The sequence below is a fragment of the Nelumbo nucifera genome, chromosome 2 (genome assembly GCF_055504915.1).
Source record: "Nelumbo nucifera cultivar China Antique chromosome 2, China Antique-T2T, whole genome shotgun sequence".
In the NCBI taxonomy this organism is placed as follows: domain Eukaryota; kingdom Viridiplantae; phylum Streptophyta; class Magnoliopsida; order Proteales; family Nelumbonaceae; genus Nelumbo; species Nelumbo nucifera.
In genome coordinates, this window is record NC_142650.1 from 8252053 (window position 1) to 8272658 (window position 20606).

General features: G+C 38.2%; 2 protein-coding genes and 1 pseudogene across 2 annotated transcripts; 2 read left to right on the top strand and 1 right to left on the bottom strand.

The window, feature by feature from the left end:
* Window positions 1–9572: 9572 nt before the first annotated feature.
* LOC104594850 (zinc finger, C3HC4 type family protein) lies at window positions 9573–18443 on the top strand. Its single transcript, XM_010255367.3, has 3 exons — window positions 9573–9731; window positions 9973–10092; window positions 18153–18443. Exons 1-3 carry the CDS (start codon window positions 9711–9713, stop codon window positions 18267–18269), a joined length of 258 nt encoding a protein of 85 aa, XP_010253669.1. The 5' UTR covers window positions 9573–9710; the 3' UTR covers window positions 18270–18443.
* On the top strand, window positions 11757–18204 carry LOC104594848 (small ribosomal subunit protein uS14z/uS14y/uS14x pseudogene; annotated as a pseudogene).
* An 18-nt stretch (window positions 18444–18461) lies between the features above and the next one.
* Window positions 18462–19719, bottom strand: LOC104594851 (caffeoylshikimate esterase-like). The gene has a single exon (XM_010255368.3). It carries the CDS (start codon window positions 19717–19719, stop codon window positions 18700–18702), a length of 1020 nt encoding a protein of 339 aa, XP_010253670.1. The 3' UTR covers window positions 18462–18699.
* Window positions 19720–20606: the final 887 nt, after the last annotated feature.

Genomic DNA, 20606 nt, shown 5'->3' on the forward strand with positions numbered 1-20606 from the left:
AAACAGCAAGCATATAATTGCAGAGATGGTCTGAAATTGCAAAATGAGTGCTGATGCTTCTTCTGAGGTTTAATTAATAATCTTCAGACTAATCACAGTCTCTTATTTAGTCCAAAATTCTATATAACAAGGGTATACTTCGAAGTGGGGAAAGCATCTAGATACACTTTTCTTATCTGCATGGTCTTCTGAAATCTGAAGCACATTTTGAGAGAATTTTGCTTAAATTTCTAAGGAAGCTACAAGCTAGTGGTCTTGGTCTGGAAAGCTAATCTCTTAATCCAGGCAGTGCATGGAACGTTTTTCATCTCTTCCTTTGACCAGCTATGTCCCATTCGTCTGAATTCTCCAACCCCTATGATTTTCTTTACCAGTAGCACATGATCAAGTCATTTTTGTTAATAATGAAATTGAGTGAAAGAAAGAACCCGACTCTAGTGCAACCGTCAAGAGCTCTATGGTACCTGAATACAGATACTGGTATGGATATGGGTAGGGTAGAAAGGTATATTATCTACATTTCCTAAAATTTTAGAGATGGATGCAGGTATATATTGGTATGTGCACATCATGCTTCTATATCTTGTTTTTGAAGACAAGTTTCATTTCTCACAGCTTATATCTTGTCAAATGTGATTAAGTTTCCAACATATACAGATGTTTTGTAGTATTATCTTTTTATTTTTTGGTGAGAAAAAAATATTCATTCAAGAGAAAGGAAACGAACAGCACAACAGCAAAGAAGAGAGGACAGACAAACAAACACAGAAAAGGAAAGCTACCCTACGGGGGATTTTAACAGCCAGCAGACAAATCAAAATTTAAAGCATACTGGATGCACTCTGGGGGAGCCCAATAAAGAGTATCCTGTCCATTCAAACCCGAAGAGGACAAGAGGTGGGCAGGCACATTTGCATCCCTTCTAACAAACTGAAGAGAAACAGAGCTTCCGCACAACCTATAAATGTCTTCTGGGATAGACCACACAGCAGGAGGGCAATCAAAACAGCCAGCAATGAGAGTGTTAATAACAGTACTGGAATCACTTTCAATTATCACATTTGAAAAGACCCAGGTCAGTCAACAAAAAACAACATTGACGGATTGCATATCATTCAACATACAGGGGAGAGGAAACTTTAAAAGGACCCATTTTCCCAACCAAAAAGGAGTCATTGTTAGATCTGATAACAAAGCCATAACCACCTAATCTGATCCTAACAAAGATTCCATCAGTGTTCACTTTGACCAAGCTTGGCTTCGGAGGATTCCACAAAAACAGAGGAGAAACATCATCCGTAGAAGGAGACAATCCTGTTGAGCCTTGTGGGGAAACCTTCTTCACTTCCTTCATCATCCTGTTTGAAGGCAAGATAGTTACATAAGGATTAGGAGTAATATCATTGAAAATATAGTAATTCCAGCTTTCCGTATGCACCAAATCAGATAACTGAGAGAGTTATTGGCATTATCATCGGACAAAATCCGAACCATGATCACATTGCTCTAACAACCATTTCCACCAATTGCAAACACACCAGATGATGGAGAATTTAAAAAGGATATAGTGAGGTTACACCCGAACCAAGAGGCCCTTGCATGATCACATGATAGCAATGCATGAGTGACAGACTCAGATTCCTTCTCACAAAGAGCACATTGAGAATCAATTGGCATCCCTCGATGGGCTAATACATCTTTAACAGCGATGCTGTTCAAGCAACGCTCCCAATAAATAATTTGATTTTTGGGGGGATTTTTAAGGACCAAGTTTTTTATTTCCAAAGCTTGGATTCCATACTACTGTAGGGTTCTGAGAAGGATTGCTTTTTGACCTGATGGAAAGCTAAAGGATACGCAGATCTAACTGAAAAGTTACCTTTTGCATCTGGAGTCCACATTAACTTGTCCGAGACACCTAGTCTAGGAAGCTCCAGACCACTAATTTTGCTAGCAATAAACGAATTAAAATTTTCCTTAATTTTACCAATGTCCCAAGTAATATTTTGAGAGTCAATAAGGTCACTCACTTTTGAAAGGGAGAGAGAGTTGATTCTAGGTCTTATAGGTTTGAATTTTGGCAAGTTTGGGACCCAAGGAACCTCCCAGATATCTAAATTCTCACCATCAGAAATCTTCCAGAAAGCCCCCAACTTTAGAATACCTCTTCCTGCTAGCAGGCTTTTGAAACCCCAGGAGGGGTTTGAAGGAGCCCTTGCAGACCAGAAACTCTTATTTATCAAATGCTTGTAAGATTAGATTGAAGGGTTGAGGATCTTTAAAGCCAAGACCCCAAAAAATTTACTGTTACACATCCTGTCCCAACTAATCCAATTAATTTTCTTTTGTTCCTTGCTCTTACCGCACGTAAAATTTCTTTGAAATTTAACTAACTGATTACATATGATCTTTTGTAGTATTATCTGGGTGCTATACAGGCTAAGATAAAAAAACATTAAAAAGAGACAGAGCAGAAATAGATAGAAATATATTATATATAATTGGCTATTTGATTGAAACCCTAGGCCTAGGATCCCTCCCTGCATCCCCCCCCCCCCGCCATACAAGAGAATAACTTCCACCTCTACCCTGTTTCTCTAGCAACAGTGTCAGCTAGATCCTTTGATGATCTCCATACCCACCTGAACAAGTTGTTCACCTGTTGAAGTTCCATTTAAGACCGCAATGAACAACAAAACAAACTTCATACCGTTGATTGTCCCTCCTGTGATGCAGCAAAGTGAGCCAGAAACCTTGAGGTGTAAAATTATTAGATTTGGTAGTCCAGGATAAGTGCTTAAATAATTGAAAACACTTCGGTCCAAATTAACAAAATACAAAATTTAGCCCACTGGCCTATCTGTAAAAGCCTCTCAAAAGCAAAGATCCATGTTTACATGGAATGATATTCTCAGGGCTCAGTCAACATACATTAATGTTTAAGGCGGGAAATGGTGTTCCCATGCCTATGTTCATGTCTATGAACATTTGAAAACTTGATTGGGACTATCAATCCCCAAAAGGGTTGGTATAAAAATATAAATTACTACCTTCACAGTTTCCGCTAAATAGATGTTCAATAAATATTGAGGACAGAAAAAGACATGAGAATAATCCTCCTTGTCATTATAGAAAACTTCTACTTCTTATGGTAGAACCAAGTCCAGGACATACAATAAAGATTTATTTCCAATCTTAGGCCATGAATTGGATTACTATTTGCTAGTTATAGATTCAGTGAGTGTAAGCAAAAATAATACTATGATGCATAATAACATGGACTAGAAGAGATAGGAGCAGGACAAAAAGGATTTGGGTGGAAGCAATAAGAAATTATTTAAGCACCCATAAGTTAACAATGGATATGGCACAAATGGAATGGCGGAATAGGATTCAAGTAGCCGACCCCATATAGTTGGGGCAAGGCTTAGATGATGATGATGCATAAGGATATGTAGTGTTTTGTTCCTTTTTTTAGCAAAACAAACGAAGATAATCACTATTCATTAATTGCTTATGAGTTATTGTAGAGAGATTAGGCCGAATGGGCCTTAGTTTTGTTCAGTTATTTTCTTTCTTTATTTCTGCTGTAGTGGGCTGCCTTTATGGGCCTTAAATACTTTTATTTCTTACATTCCTTGCGTCAACCGCCTAACTAGGGGCACCCATGTAATTTACTATTTTATTTATTTCAGCATATATAAAGTGATTAGGGGATAGAGAGAGAGAGACACGATTCAGCTCTCTTCTCCTCCCCTTTTCTTCCACTTTCTTCTTCTTTCTCTTAAACAGCAAAAGCTAAGGCATGGACAGCTTGTCCCCCCATCTCCAAGTGAGCCTCTGACACTTCCAATCACTAAAGAGAGGACAGGTCCTATATAACCATCACCGGTACCCTCATTCCTAGACCTTGACCTACCCGTTGCCATAGGAAAAGGTAAACAAAAATGTACTGTTCACTGCATTTCCAAACACCTCTCTTACGGTTTGTTGTCTCCTTCCTATAATTCCTTCTTAGCTTTCATTTCAGCCCAACCTGTTCCTAAGAATGTATCAGAAGCCTTTTCTAATCCATAATGAAGGGATGCTATGAGAACCGAGATTGAAGCACTTTGTAAGAATAATACTTGGGATATTGTAGACTTACCTACTAGGAAGGAGCCTGTTGGTTGTAAATGGGTTTACACTAAAGTATCATGCTAATGGACAGATTGAGAGGTATAAAGCCCGCCTTATTTCCAAAGGATATATTCAGGTCTATGGGATTGATTATATGGAAACCTTTTCTCCAGTGGCTAAGATGACATCTATGAAGGTTTTGTTACCTTTAGCAGTGAGATATGATTCGCCTCTTTATTAGTTTGATGTCAAAAATGCCTTCTTTAGTGGTGAATTGACAAAAAAGGTGTATATATCCCTTCCCCATGGAATGTATGGTAAGGATATGCAAAGTAAGGTGTGCAAATTGAAGAATCCCTTTATAGACTTAAACGGTCCCCTTTGTGCTTGGTTTGATAGATTCCAGATTGTACTTATTCAATTTGGTTATAATCAAACACAGTTAGACCATACTCTATTTGTAAAGAGGAAAGCTTCACATGTCATCTTCCTCATTGTATATGTGGATGACATTATTGTCACAAGTAGTGATGCACAAGAAATTCATGATCTCAAATGCTTCCTTAACTTTGAGTTTGAGATTAAAGATTTGAGGGAGTTGCGGTATTTCTTGGGCATTGAGGTTTCCAAATCTAAAGAGGGGATTTTCATCTCCTAGCGAAAATATGTGCTAGACCTTCTCACTAAGACTAGGAAGCTTGGCCAACAAGGGAGTTTTCCAGAGATTGTTGGGGAAGCTTCTATACCTGTGTATGACATGACCAAACATTTCCTATGTTGTGAGTGTGATTAGCCAGTTTATGCATGCTCCTACAGATACATATTGCTACTGCAGAAAGGGTGTTGTCTTATCTTAAGGGAATTCCCAGGAAGGGTATACTCTTTGCTGCTAAGCATGGTCATATGAAGTTAGAGGCATATACAGGTGCTGACTGGCAAGTAGTATAGTTGACAAAAGATCCACGTCGGGTTATTGTGCCATGGTGGTTGGAAATATCGTCTCCTGGAGGAGTAAGAAGAAGTTTGTTGTTGCTCGATCTCCAGCTAAGGCAGAGTATAGGACTATGGCCCATGGGGTTTCAGAGTTGTTATGGCTAAGATCCCTCATAGAAGAGATGGGAATTTATTATGATAGGTTGTTGATGTTGTAATGTGATAATTAGGCTGCCATCAACGTTGCTCATAACCCGGTTCAGCATAACAGAACCAAACACATTGAGGTAGATAGGCACTTCATATGAGAGAGAGTGGCCTCAGGGGAAGTGTGTCTCCCTTTCATCTCTTTAGAGGAACAACTAGTAGATATCTTGACCAAGGGAGTTCCTAAGGCGAAGCTCCAACACTATGTAAGCAAGCTGGGCATGATTGACATCAATGCTCACCTTGAGGGGGAATGTAGAGAGGTTGGGCCAAATGGGCCTTAGTTTTGTTCAGTTATTTTCTTTCTTTATTTCTACTGTAGTGGGCTGCCTTTATGGGCCTTAAATACTTTTATTTCTTATGTTCCTTGAATCAGCCACCTAACTAGGGGCATCCATGTAATTTTATCCTATTTATTTATATAAAGTGATTAAAGGAGAGAGAGAGAGATTCAGCTCTCTTCTCCTCCCCTTTTTATCCATTTTCTTCTTTTTCTCCTGAACAGCTTCTTCATTATTTCTTCTTTATTTTCTTGTTTTACTATCCAGATATTGTTGGACTGGTTTTCCTCTGTTATAGCAATATTACATAGAGACGTCCATGGTTATCCAGGGGGAGGGTTAATTTATATTTACATGCATAATATGCTAACTGATGGGCTACATAGTTATCAGCATGTTTCAGATGTGTAAAATTTACAAGATCAAAAGTACTGAGTCCAAAATATGACTTCGCTGTAGCTGTTCTATCCATATACTATCAGTGTATGCTCCTCTTATCTTGTTGATCAAGTGCTCTGCATCTGAGAAGACTTGTGATGTTGTAATTCCTCTCTCTTTCTCTCTCCATACCTCTAGTCCTGCTATGACATGCAGTATCTTGTTCTTTTGTGTTTATGCATCTAGCCATCTTCTAGTCTTTTTATCATACAAAATTAAAAACAGAAATGTGACATTAACTCAAGCACAGAATGGTTCAAGCAACCATATATCATTCAACAATCTATTTTTATCTTTTTTCTTTTGGAAAAAACTGCTCCGTTCTTTCATCTCTTTCTACTTAGATGTGATTAAAGGTATAATTTTCATCACTCTGGCATAAATTATCATTCAGTGGCATTCTAGGTCATAATATTTAGTACTGCTACTATTGGCCTATGGAAGGGAACAAGAGGGCTGATATATATCTTCTGTTACATTGAACCATGAGTGCAGTCAATGTCCATTATGGCTTCACTGGACACAGGCTGATATATATCTTCTTTGATGAGGTTGCCAATGTTATAAGTTTCTATGGCCTTGTCCCATTCCTTAGCCAATAGCCATTTCACATAGGAAAATTGTATGTACATCCTCCCTTATTAAGGCCCTCTGAATTAAGGTAAAACTTTGAGTCCCTCCCCCCCCCAAAAAAAAAAAAAAAAAAAAATCAGATTGCTTAAAGACAATATCATGAATCTGTGTTGTGGCTCTTGACATCATTCCTTATGAGGTCCTCATAATTTATAAACAGTTTGTGTTTAGATGAGGAGCCCTTGGAAATGCTCCCTTTGTTCTCGATATCCTGACATTCCTCTGATGTTGAACCATGATTTCTATCAAAATCTTTCACTGCTTCTCAAAAAACAATTTAATACATCCTTTCTGTTGTGGCTTTCAATGTTACAGTTTTCTCTGTCCTTATTCCATTTCTCAACCATTTCCTTGAATCACATGCATTTTTCCTTACTAAGATCTCTTTTTCATAATTATATAATTCAAGGAGCAGTTCCTTTACCAACCCTCTAAAAAGATTTACTTGAATCTCTTCATTATCATGCATTTCAAATTTAATCTTAAGCAAAGCATGAATAGCCACAATTTTGTTGTTTTCCAACTTCGACCTTGATAAACTTTTTCTTGGAGAAATCTTGTTTTTACGAAAACTTCAACAATCATTAAAAGGTACTCACCTTGTCATCCAATTTAATAATATCATCCAGTCTAATGAAAACATCCAGGATTCTTTGCTTCAGGCTGTCAGGGTCTTTATCTTTTCTCAAGGATGAACTCTTTTTTCGAAGATTTTATCCCTTCAGCCAATTCAGCTCTTCACTTCTTTTCTTTATCATGGATTCATGATTCCTTATCACCTTGTAAAGAAAGTGGCTTACCTGCCTTGCTGGGTCCTCTTTTATGTTTCTCTTTTGGGTATTCTAGACTTTCTAGTATTTCAACCTTCTGACAAGGCATGGTTAGACTTTTGACTTTTTTTTTTTTTGTAATTCACAGGGAATGGGAATGTGATCACCTTCAGAAATTGGGTTCCCTCTTGGGGAATTCAATTTGTAGGAACAGTATGGAGTTTAGTATTTATTTGAGAATTCGGATGGAAAGGCAGCAGCTTTGACAAGTTTGACCTACATCATGCATCAACTAACCAACAGCTCAAGTTCATTATGCAAGATTGTAAACCAACTCTTGCCCAGCTTTTTTTCCCTTTCTCCTTTCCACTTCAGAATTCTCTTGAATATCCCTCAGGACACCCTGTAGGACTACTGCAATTTTGTCTTTCTTGATTGCCCACCTTGCACAAGGAAATAGCATTGTCCATTTCGAAAGCAAGATAAAATGTTTCTTTTGGAATATCTATATGTCAATCCATCTTGAATCCTGTGTTCAGTTTTGGCATTAGGTAGCAATTCTTTCTTTTTATTTTTGGAACAATTTGGAGTATCAGATTTACAACCTTTATCGCTATCATATAATTCAGATTCATTTTTATTTCCTTCTCCACTACTTCTGAATCCACAATCTGCATTATTGGAAGTGCTGTTGCTCATTGTCCTCATTCTCTTTCACTCTCAAGTTTTTGTCTAATATTCCAGAACTGTTGATTTGCAGAGTTCTTTAATTCAAAAAATTTACATCTCCATCGACCCATTGACCCAATTGCTGAGAATGAGTTCCTGCAACTAATTGTTCTTTCAAGCTTGAGGTTAGAATGCAAACTACATAATTGCATATCTTCCAATTCCAAAGTCAATTCATTTTCCAAATCTCTTGGTTAATTCTCTATCCTTCTCCAGAAGAGCAATCTCAGTTTCCACCAGCCGTTATCTCTTAATTCTATTAAGTTTGTCACAAGTTTTTCTTGTTCATTGCTGCTCGCAACCACATACCTATCAGTATCTTCCTGCATAAACTTTGAACACCACTGCAGTTGCATCACTGCTAATATGCAGAACCTTGGTATATCATTCAAGCTCTCTATATCTCTTTTTGTTAGAGCATACTTTCTCAAGTGATTCTTCGATAGTTTACAATCCCAATCATAATTGAATCAGCCACCATTCCCAGAAACCCTAGACATGCAACTCAGGCCATCAAAAAACTCATCCATTTTCCACGTTTTACCAACTATAATATCTAAGAATATAAGCACTGCTTGTGCTTGCAGCAGACCACAGAATTATCTATTCCTACTTACAAGAGACCTGCCTAATAATCAAGGAAATGGTAAACAAATTCAAGGAAAATAAGAAAACGGATGCATCCGCACCTTCGCCAGTCCAAGCATCAAAATAGTCCATCAAAGAAGAAAAATAATTAATCCCACAAAGAGTCAATAAAAATATACTCATAAATAGATAGACTAGAACTCCCCACAGTCCAAACAAACAGAAGAATTCATCAAAGCAAAAAGAACCAGTAAACGAAACCTCAAAAACCAAACGGTTTCAGGAAGTGAGATCATAAATCCTTCAAGCCAATAGAAACCCTAATCAACACATGCAGATAAAAATGAATATGAGAGGATTAATTACTAAAATATTGCAGGGAAATTGATGAATGAAAGGTTAATGCAATCAGCAATCATCCTGCTTTCTTTTTCCCCCATTATAAAATGACATTTTCTAAGAATTAGTTGAAACCGGCTTTTTGCAATCAAAACTGAAATCTCTTTCTCCAGTTCTCTCTATTTCTTCTCATTCATTTGAAATTCAGTTATCTGCATCTCGTCGTCAGTTAGGAGTAAGAATGGACATTCCCATATAATTTCTTTGGAATCATCATGTGGTACGATAGAAATAGGCAAATGTAAGCCGTTTGATGAGTAGACCCTCTACCATGTGTCCTCTTTCTGGAGAAAGTGAGAAACCAGAAGACGTGGCTAACCAAAAATCTGGAACGACCAGGAAGATCTATCTTTTCAAAACTTAGATATAAAATGTGATCATCAGATGAGCGGCCCAAAATAAGGAAAAGGAGTAGCACCATCTATATACAAAATACAGGCTAACATATAGACCAAAAGCGTGCATCTGACATCTGAAGCTGCTTATAGACCGTCATTACCCTCTATAAACAAAAGACTGGATGGTTGTTTTGTGAATTTTGTCAAAAGAAAGTTCAGAACCTTGTTCTTCCGGTGTACCTAGTCCTAGAGAAAAAGGAGAAACGAAGGCCACCATGATCAGCGTTCTTGCTCAGGTGAGCGTCTCTCTCTCTCTCTCTCATATTTTAGCCAACGCTATTATCTCTTTACCTCTTACCCCATGTCGCATTTTGTCCGCTTCCATTTGTATTTCCCAACCATATAAATCTATTAATTTTCCTTTTTATACCCTTCTTCACTTGCATTTCGTTCAATTTTAAAAGGAGGAATAAAAAGAAATCTTTTATCATTTGTTTTTAATGGGTAGAACGTGTTTATTGTTGTTGGGTTACGTAGGAGCGTTTTCTTGGCGCAGCCTTGGGCAGCATTTTCACCGGAGTCGTTGTTTTCGAACAACGCAGGAGCATCTATAGCTCGATTTCAGAGAACCAATTCCAACCCAAACCTCAATCTCAGGTAATTTCTATTTTGGCTCTCTTGCTCTCTTATTATTAGATACCCAGGATTGGTCTTGTATTTCTGCGCAATCTCACCCATCTGTACATTTTATTGTGCGATAGACTATGAGAAATACACGTTGATTTATCTAAACCTGTGCACTTGTATGAACTATGAAGGAGCATATTTTCAAATCCTATCTCATCAAACATTTATTATCCCTTACAAACTCTTTGGCTTGTTGGAACTTGGAAGTTAATGAAACTTGTCTAATACAATTTTCTGGTTATCTATCTATCCATACTACATGAAAAGTTAACACCTCGAGTAAAATGCAGCACATTGTGTGCGTGATTTTTAATATAGGCATAAGAGTTTTATTTTATCTGTTTTCTTTTTTCCTCTCTAGGTTGACTCTTATTTCTTTTTCCCTTTTCCTTTGGTTCGGCTAATCCCGCCTAATAGGTTGCCCTAATTAGTTCGGAAGAATTCCTCCCATTTCAGTTGTATTTCCTAGTCATCCCAGACAGTAAACAACGGAAGCAAAAGGAATATGTGACTTGGTATTTCTAAAGCCATCCTGAATGGTAATTTGGATGGAAATATCATTTGGAAAATTGGGATATGCTAGCTTCATTAGGATGAGCTGTCTTCTTTCTTAACTGGGCTAAAACTAGCCATCGTCTGCAGCTTTCTCGTTTTATAATATAAGGAGATTCAGCAAATGCAATTAGATGGAGTATTGGTAGAGTTTGCATCTCTAGTTTAGATCACTACTTCCCCAAAGATAATGGGAGCTTTGCTCATCCCTTTTGGTTCAGCTGAATCAATAGAAATGTAAATGATGTGGTCAGTGTGCTAGCAGAAACAAGGATGGGAACTGCTTATTTTTATGGTGATGGATTGATGTAACATAGTACTTTTCTGTATGTTCTGATGATATAATCCAATGCATCAACATTGCCTTGCTAACAGAAGAGGAAAACGCATGACTTTCTTATTTGATCTTGTTGTGCTAGTCTGTTAATACATCCAAAACCAAGAATAAAATGGAGAAAAACCCTGTTAAACCCTGTTCTTCGGGTCTTAGAACAAGAAACTAGGTTTTGTAACTTCAGTTGCAAATGTAGTGGAATTTTTCAGGATTTTGTAACTTTAGTTGCAAATCTAATGGAATTTCTCTGGGATTCATACATTGAAATAGACCCATTGCTGAACTGCATTAAAAGTTGTGTTCTCTATGTGATTGTGGTTCTTTGGTATGTGTGTTTTGCTTGGTTGGTTTACAAATAATGCATATTTTTTCTTGGCAAAGTTATTTGGATTAGGGCAGTGACTTTCTGAATTATGTTTTAAATGTCGCTTGTCTTGGGCGAAGGCTCAACTTTGTGGTCGATGCCCCAAAGTACCAGTTGTTTGGACCTTGCTTCATGAATCAATCAAAAGCAAGGTTCTTGTAGAATGATTAGAGAAATCGATCAGGTTTATCTTGTTTTTTCTTTTCTTTTTTAATCTGTTCAATTGCTTCTTTACTTAAAGAAGTCCTAGTGTTTTATCTCACGCATTTTCCCTATGAAACACCATCCCCAGGTAAAAGATTTTCGGCATCTTATAGATTGTCTGGGGAATTCATAAAGTCAAGCTCTGAAGAATTGGTTAATGACGATCATTCAGGTTAATGATTCATGATTAGCTTTCAGTTCAACCAAAAAATCAATCTTATTCTCGAGGGATTCAAAAACATCAAAATATCTATAGCTTACCTCTATTTATCAAGATTCTAACCAAGCCATCATTTCAGAAACATCACTTTGGTGCCTAGTTGAACATTGAGGAAATTTATGTAGGGATCAACTGTAGTGGGTTATGGACATAAATGCCCTAGGATCAGAAGTTTTGGTTAACATGGCTCGTGGATGTGGAAGAAAGTGGAACTGGGAAGTCTTTTTGAGAAGCACAGAGGTAAGGGATCCGCTTTCTACCTGGGTTAGGGTTGGTTAAACATTCTCTGTCACTATATACTATGCCTCAACGTTAGGGTTTCCTGAGAAAATGAAATACTCCAACATCTGGAACTCACATCTGAAAAACTAAGCCCCTGGATCTCATGCTTTCTGTGTTTGTGGAAACTCCATGGGTTTCTCAGGAAGTACAGGCTTATGTGCTACAGTGCTTTCACAGCAATGCCAAAGAGATTAGCTTCATTAGGTACTATCAAATGGTGAAATGCAAAGTAAGTAAAGTAGATGACTGAGGAGTGTCTCAACTTTTTTGAGTGGCCTTATTATTAGAATTAGTTATTTTTTCCCATCCTTCCAAATTATACCATTGCTTTAATTATATTGTTTATTATTTGCTTAATGGTTCAATTCTAGTTGGCCATGAATTCAGTGCAGTGGTATCATTTCCTTTTATTTTTCACATAATTCTAGATTTGTTCAGGAAAAAAAGTGGTGATATAGTGTGCTTAGAGGTAATTAGACGGAAATAGTGGCCATTGCTAGTTGTAAGAGGAAAAGAAAATGGAAATATCGATATTCATGGAATAGCAAAAAAAAAAAAAATCAACAAGTGGGCTGAGTCATTAAGTTTTGATGTACAGTCTTTAGCGTCTCTCCTTGGAATACTATGGAGTCACACCAATTGATTAGAGACATCAAATCTCTGATGAATATGATGGAATCATACCAGCAATATACATGCGCATATTAATTGGTGTGCATTACTTTCTTGTGGTTGGGAAATTGATTTGAACAATATGACCCAGTGAGTTGAATGATATTTGTCCCTTTTGTTATTTGATACAATACAATTAAGATTGATGATCAGTAGATGATTATGACTTCTGGTACCTTGGATCAATCATCCATAATGAGGGGGAAATTAAAGAGGGTGTTACCCATATAATTAGAGCAAGGTGGTTGAAGCGGCGAGGTGCATCTGGTGTCTTGTGTGCTTAGCATATACCAATGAGGCTAAATGGAAAACAAAATAAGAGACTGCTGATCAAATGAAAGAACTCTATAAGAGACCAGCATTGCTATATAGGCTAGAGTGCTGGGTCAGTGGCAAGACTGGAAAGGATGGATTCAGAGACAAGTGCATTAGAGAGCATTTAGGAGTGGCTCCAATTAGTGATAAGATGAGGGAAAGTCAATTGAGATGGTTTAGTCATGTGCATAGACAACTGATGGCTGCATTGGTGAGGCATGAATTGGTGCAAATAAATGGCTTTAAAAGAGCCAAAGAAGATGTGAAATGGTAAAATATTATTCAAGGACTTGAGTTCAGACAGAAAATCGTTCTTAATTTTTTTTATAGGTAACTGAAAATTTTATTAGTTATAAAAAGAAAAAAATGGTTCTTGATAAAGCATAAATATGGGATAGTGTAGCTGACCAAATAGTTGGTATTAAGGCTTGATTGAGTTCAGAAGACCAGAGAAATTGTGGTCAATATTTCCATGCTTTAGGTGATCCATTGTTACATTGTTAAGGAACTTCGATGTTCCTAACAAGAGTGTATGACTGCTACTTGAGTCTGTCATAGAATATCTAGCCAAAGGATGGTTAGGATCCATCTCAGAGAGAGAAAATTCCCCACTAACAACTGTATATCCCTGATGCCATGAGCTATCCTCCATATGGCCTAATGTCTTCTCTTTTGTCTAATCTAAAGATGTTGCTTGAATCATATTCATAAAAAAAAAGATGTTGCTTGAATCACTTTCAACTAAAAGGGGTTCTAAATATATTTTTCCTTTCTTTTATTTATAAAAAAATATATATATTTTTTCTTTCTTTTCTTGTAATTGCAAAGATCTGATAGCAATGAATGCCTTTTGGTTTATTGAAATCATCTTCTACGATCACAAAAAACTGAAAATACCACATCCATCTTTTCTTTTTCCATTAAATAAATTCCTCCCTGCTAAACTGGAATTGCCCAAAGAACTTCCATGAGATTCATGTTTGATGTCTTGGTCATAGTTGTCAAGGCAACACCTAGGCAGGTGCCTAGGAAATGCAGCGCTCATGAAGGGTCTGGATTGCCTCGCTTAATCACCATGATATATTTTTTACATGGTGCTCTGGGATAATTTTATATTTTTAACCTTTTGAGATTGTAATAATAAAATAAACATTATTAAAATCAATTATTCAGTTTAAGTTAAGGTACTAGTTTTTTATTATTTTTCTCATTTGTTAGGGTTCAATCAACATGTATACTGCCTTGAGTTCTCGAAGACTTCAAAACTTGAACTGATAAGCATATTGATTATTTTCATTACAATCATCATCATCATCTTCTTTTTTCACCCTTTCTTTTCCTAAGTCAAAAATAGAGGCTTAACCCCTCTATTTTTCTGAATTTTCTTTTCCTTCTTCAAATTTTTCATGAATATGTTGATTTTTTTTATGTTTTAAATGAAGATTATACTTTTTTTATGAAGATTATAAACAATTATTAGTGAAAGATGGTTACTGCTTGTTATGGAACCTAAGGAATTACCCTATGATTCATGGGTTTTTATTCAAAAAAACCCATCACCTAGGTGACTGGGTGACAATTAATAGTGAAAAATGGGTTTTATTCAAAAAGGAAAAAAAAAAACATCACTTAGCCTCTTGAAAGCTATGCCTCTTGGGATCTATCAAAAAAAAAAAAAAAGAAAAGAAAGCTATGCCTCTTGGGTTCACTGCCTTTGACAATCAAGAAAAACAAAGATAGCTTAACATGTGGAGCAATGAGTTTGCATGATCACAACACTTTCTTTTGACCCTCCAATAAAAGAGGACATGCTATCAACCAAGTGAAAAACAAAGTCACCCAGTGAGTGTTTGCCTGGGTGATTTGGTTTCAATGTGTTTACACCGTCCCAACACTTGTGGTCTTCTAATAAAACATAGGCATGCTATCAATCAAAGGAAATCCAAATAATCCAGTGAATGCATCCTTCTATTGTCATCCCAAATGATACACTAACATATAAAAAAATAGAGTTGCCTATAGGGTTTGCTACCTTAATATGACAATTTAGAAATATCAAGGTAGCCTAATGTTGAGTGATTAGTTCAAATGACCACAATAATTTCATGCAACCCTCTAATAAAACACAAGTGTGCTAACAATCAAATGAAAAGCTAAAACCACCTGATGAATGCATACCTGGGTGATTTAGTTTTGATGATTTCACATGGTCACAATAGTTTCTTGCAACCCTACAATAAAACATATATCTATCAAAAAAAAAACCCTACAATAAAACATATAAATGCTAACAATCAAATGGAAAATCAAATCACCTAGTAAGCACATGCCTCTTTTCTATCCCAAATGATACAAAAACAACCTGCTAACATATGAAAAAATAGAGACTACATCTAAGGTTTACTACCTTATTATGACAATCAAGAATTGCCAAGGTATGTGTTGTGATGTGTTCACATGGTCACAATACTTTCACAAGGCTTTCCAATAAAACACTAAGGCTGCATTTGGCATTCCTTATTTTAAGGACTCATCTCCTTTTTGCAGTTAAAATGCCCCTATGAACACTGAGTTTTTAACCACAAAAAGAAGATGAGTCCTTAAAATAAGGAATGCCAAATGCAGCCTAACATACTATCAATAAAAAAAAAAAAACCGTGAGTGCATGCCTGGGTGATTTGGTAGTCCATGTAGTCACAACACTTTTTTGCAATCCTCCAATAAAACATAGACATTCGGGAGATTTCCTCTTGCTTGGACAAACCCCTGATCCTTGGGAACTCTCTCACCTCTTGTTAGAAATTTGGGAGATTTCTTCTTACTTGTAGTGCAGTTTTAGATGGATTCCCAGAGAGTTAAACCAGTTGACAGATGTCCTAGCAAAATTTGGGTTTGGGAAGGGACTTTTTGTATAGTGCACATACATGCCAAACTTATAGTGATAATTGTTTTTTGTTGACAAGGCTTTGTACATCCCTCTCCTGATTAATGAAATCTGTTATCTTTTCTTAAAAAAAAAATAGGATCCACTACCTTAATAGGAATATCAAGAAATGTGAAGGTAATCTAATATGTAAAGCGATGAGTTCATATAATCATAAAATTTTCTTGTGGCCTCTAAGAAAAACCTAGACATGTTATAAGTCAAAGGATAAACCAAATGACACAGTGAGTGTATGCTTGGGTGATTTGGTTTTCATGAGTTCACATAATCACAACAATTTCTTGTGACCATCCAAACATGATGCTTTCAATCAAATAAAAAGCCAAATAACACAGCAAAGGCATGACTGCTATTGCTATACCAAATGATACAATAACCCACTATCATATAAAGTAGAGAGTACCTCTAGGATTAGGTAATACCAAGATAGCTTAACATGTAGAGTGACACCTAGGCGATAAGATGCTTATGGAGGGCCACCTCAATTGCCAATATATTTTTTACATGGTGCTGTTGGATACTTTTATATTCTTAACTTTCTGAGATTATAATAATAAAATAGATATCATTTATCAAAAAAAAAGATATTATTCAAATAAACTATTCAGCTTGAATTAAAATACTAGTTTATGTTTATTATTTTTCTTGTTTGTTTAGGGTTCAATCAAGTTCTATACTGCTTTAAACCCTCGAAGATTCAAAACCTGAATTAAAAAGCATGAAAGAAGACTCAATATTGTCCAAACACATTGATTTTCTTCTTCTTCTTCTTCTTCTTCTTCTTCTTCTTTCATCCTTTGTTTTCTTTCTTCTTTTCCTAGGACAAAAATAGAGGCTCACCCCTCTTTTATTTTCTGAAATTTCTTTTCTTTCTTCCATTTTTAATGAATATGTTGATTTTCTATGTTTTAAATGAAGCTTTTATACATTCTTTTATGAAGATTATATGGATAATTTATAGTGAAAGATGGTTGTTGCTTGCTACAGAACTGGGGAATTACATTAGGATTCAGGTTTTTTATTCAAAAAAATCCTATAGGTGACAAGGTACCCTCTATCTCTAGCCTTGCCTTGGAGCCTTGGAAACTATGATCTTCTCCACGGGGCTACACAATGGGGGTAGCCCATCCCCCAACTCATGACCCCCGAACCCTGATGCAGGCGGGATTCAATCCCAAGCCTCCGCAGCTCCGCTACAACCAAAAGGAGGCCCTTATCAATCAACCAGTTGGTACCTTGCGGAAACTATGATTTTCGTTGAAATGTTGATCTACTCAGCATAGCTGCATCAGTAGACTAGAATCAGTTGTTCACCTAATGGTGATTTAATGATATATTGATATTGAGAAGTAACCACTTCGATTTGTTCAAAGCACATTACAAATGTTGCCCTTCTTTTACGTTTGACTTTTGAAGATGCTTATGGTTAAGTGTGTTATCCACCTTTACCTTGACAGTTGAAGATATTATACATGATTTGCATTGAGGTAGAGGATACAGTAAATTTCATTTATTTATTTTGGCTTGTCCAATGAGGTATGAAATGCCATTTCTGTTATAACATGAATGGCTTGGACATTTTTATTCATATAATACTAAGAGATGGCTTCTTGTTTACGTTAGTTGGAAAGTTTTAAAGTTGCTGAAATGAAAGGTTGTCAACTGTTGGTAGGTAATTGATTACAATTACTTTCTGCAAGACAATTAGTTGGTAGTTGAAAGTTTGGTCAACATGGTTATTGCAAAGTAGGGTTGTGATTACTAGATTTTTTCTATTGGAAATGCCTCGAGCTCTTGTAGAGAGAGTAGCTGACCGGACAGAAAGTTTACCGTCTTTAATGAAAATATGCATTGGCTCCCCCACAGAGAGCGCTCACAGCACATCCCAACTGTCCATTGGGAACATCTCCCAATGGCAATACAGGAGATGGTCCCGATGTGCATGTGGGGGGTGCTCTGAGGGGGTTCATCTGAAATGAAGGCCCAAATTTACGTTGAATCAGTTAAAAATCATCATCATCGTCATCTTCTTCTTTTCCCTTTTCTTATGGGAGGGGGTTTCTGTAAGTAGGAACAAAACAAATGATATGTTACTCGTAAGTTGTGTAAACTTATGACAAAATGGAATGGAGCTTTGTTTCAGATGGAGGAGAGGAAATTGGGAAAGAAATATCGGTTGGAGTTTACTCATCTGTGGAACAAAGCAGTGGACCAGACGATGGGGCCTATGATTGCATTTCTGAGTTCTCGTGGGTGGTAGATGAGAACATTGAATAGTTAAATACCAAACATGGACTTTTACTAGCTCTGCTTTTTAATTGTATTCCTCCCATTTGCAGTTTTCTGTTCTGAAATTAAATGATGAAAATAACATGCCAATCCCTCCCTGATTCATCATTATATTGATTGCATTGCAATGAGACTGTTTCATTCATGACATGAGCAAGCACAATTTAGATCAAGAATAAACAGAGGATGAAAACCTTGTTTATTTATTCAAATAATATATTATTATATCCAAATATAAAGTCTACGGTAGAAGTAGTAGAACCAAATGTTTTTGATCGCCAGAGACAAACCAAGCCCTACCCTATTGTTCTATAATAATTACTGAGCTTAGCTTAGCTTATCAGTGATAAAAATAGTAACGATTAAATAACGTTCCCCTCCCTAAAAAGGAATAGATATCATCAATACTGCGATACGTCACCAACACCACCACCGGATTGTTCATTGTCGTCGGTGGTGGCTCCGGCACTTTCGGCTCGGCTTCGTAGCCAGTCCACAATCTCGCCGAAGACCAACTCAACGTTGTCCTCGGATTCGCCTACCAACTGATGCCACATCCCGGGGTACACCCGAATGGTCTTATCCTTACTGGCTGCACGCTGGTAAAGATCCTCCACGCAAGCCGGGTCGCAGATCACGTCGTCTGCACCGTGCACGATCAGCAGCGGTGCATCCACCTCGCTCAACCTACCCTGCACCTCCCTGCACACTCTCAGCAGCTCCAGCGCCGTCGCAGCGCGGGGCCTGGCCGAGCTACGCCTCGGACTCGCTAACGCCAGCCGTCTCTTCCAGTCTTCCTTGAACGACCTCTCCACGATCGAACCGCGGGTGGGGACAACCTGCCACGTGGGTATCACTGCAGAAACCAGTGACAAGAAGTGCTCCAACGGCCAAGGAGGCTTGAATTTGGAGCTGATTCCGCACATGGCGCCGTTGAGCACGAGGCCGTGCCAGGGCCGGGGCCCGCGTCGGAGGTGCAAAAGGACTGCGATCGCTCCGCCGAGGGACTCGGCGTAGAGGAAGGCCGGTAGCGAAGGCGGGTAGCGCGCTCGGAAGGACTCGAAGTAGGTCTGGCAGTCGTCGACGACGGGGTTGATGTCAGGGATGTGGTTCTTGAGACCCTCGGAGAAGCCGTGGCCTTGGTGATCGATAGCGCAGGTGGCGAAGCCGGACTTAGCAAAGAGAATGGAAGTGAGCTGGACGAACCAGCTGGACTCACCGGTGAAGCCGTGGACGACGGCGACGATGCCGATGACCTTGGTAGGGGGGAATGGGGTCCAAGATTGGGTGAAGAGCTTTAGTCCTCTGGAGTTGGTTATATGGTCGGAGGAATGAGAGACGGAGTGTCGGGCGTAGAACTCAGAAGGCGAGAGCGATCCGAAGGGGCTTTGATCGTTGGCATCTGCTACTGGGTGCACCATCTCTCTCCCGGGACAAAATGCGCTGGGAAGATAGAGAAGAAGAAAACGGAGGGAAGGATCTGGAAGGAGTCCTGCAGAGTTAAGAGTAAAAGAGCAGATCACAAGTCTACCAGATAGTTGGCTAATAACAATTGTGTGGGTGGGGGGAGTTGTCACTAATTACTCTCTCTCTCTCTCTCTCTCTCTCGCTCCTCTATTAAGTATTAGTAAAACTCGTTGGCCCATCACTCCGTCTCACTTCCTCTGATCATAGGGTACCAGATCTGTACCAAAGGTGTATCAGTTGAGTTAATTACTGAAGGTGAAGGGGGAGGGGTTGCCATATTTTGGTACAGATCAGTAGACCACCGTAGAATGGCCAAAAGGTGAATTGGCACCTATCTTAATTGTACTTTAGACCTAAAAATTCTGACATTGAGCTGAACCGTTATTCTCCCAATGAAAAATTGTTTTCCTTTTTTTAAGTAGAGTCTCCAAACTCAAATCCGATAGATAAAGGTGGGTCAGAGGTGTGGGTCATCTGCTCCTGTACAAATACTAATAAACATGAAAGAAACAGACATTGGCATTGATAGTTGATGGGTGGGCTTGGATAAGTTATGGCACGCCTGACGTATGAACGTAACAAAGCGGCAAAGCCCACTGATGAATGGAAATTTGGCCCGACCTCGCCATCATTCGACGCGTGGCAAAAGCGAACAGCTCGGGGCAACAGAGCACCCAAAATACACCAAAAGAAAAAGGAGCACGAGCTCCCTACTAGGAGCCCGAGCTCCCTACTAAGAACCCGAGCTACCTGCTAGGAGCCCGAGCTCCCTGCTAAGAACCCGAGCTCCCTGCTAGGAGCCCGAGCTCGCTACTAAGGACCCGAGCTCCCTACAAGGAGC

Bases quoted from the DNA above. Each gene is read 5' to 3' on its own strand.
- LOC104594850 (XM_010255367.3), top strand. From the start codon at position 9,711: ATGATCAGCGTTCTTGCTCAG. The intron at 9,732-9,972 runs GTGAGCGTCTCT...TGGGTTACGTAG, and splicing joins TGATCAGCGTTCTTGCTCAG to GAGCGTTTTCTTGGCGCAGC. The intron at 10,093-18,152 runs GTAATTTCTATT...GCTTTGTTTCAG, and splicing joins AACCCAAACCTCAATCTCAG to ATGGAGGAGAGGAAATTGGG.
- LOC104594851 (XM_010255368.3), bottom strand. From the start codon at position 19,719: ATGGTGCACCCAGTAGCAGATGCCAACGATCAAAGCCCCTTCGGATCG.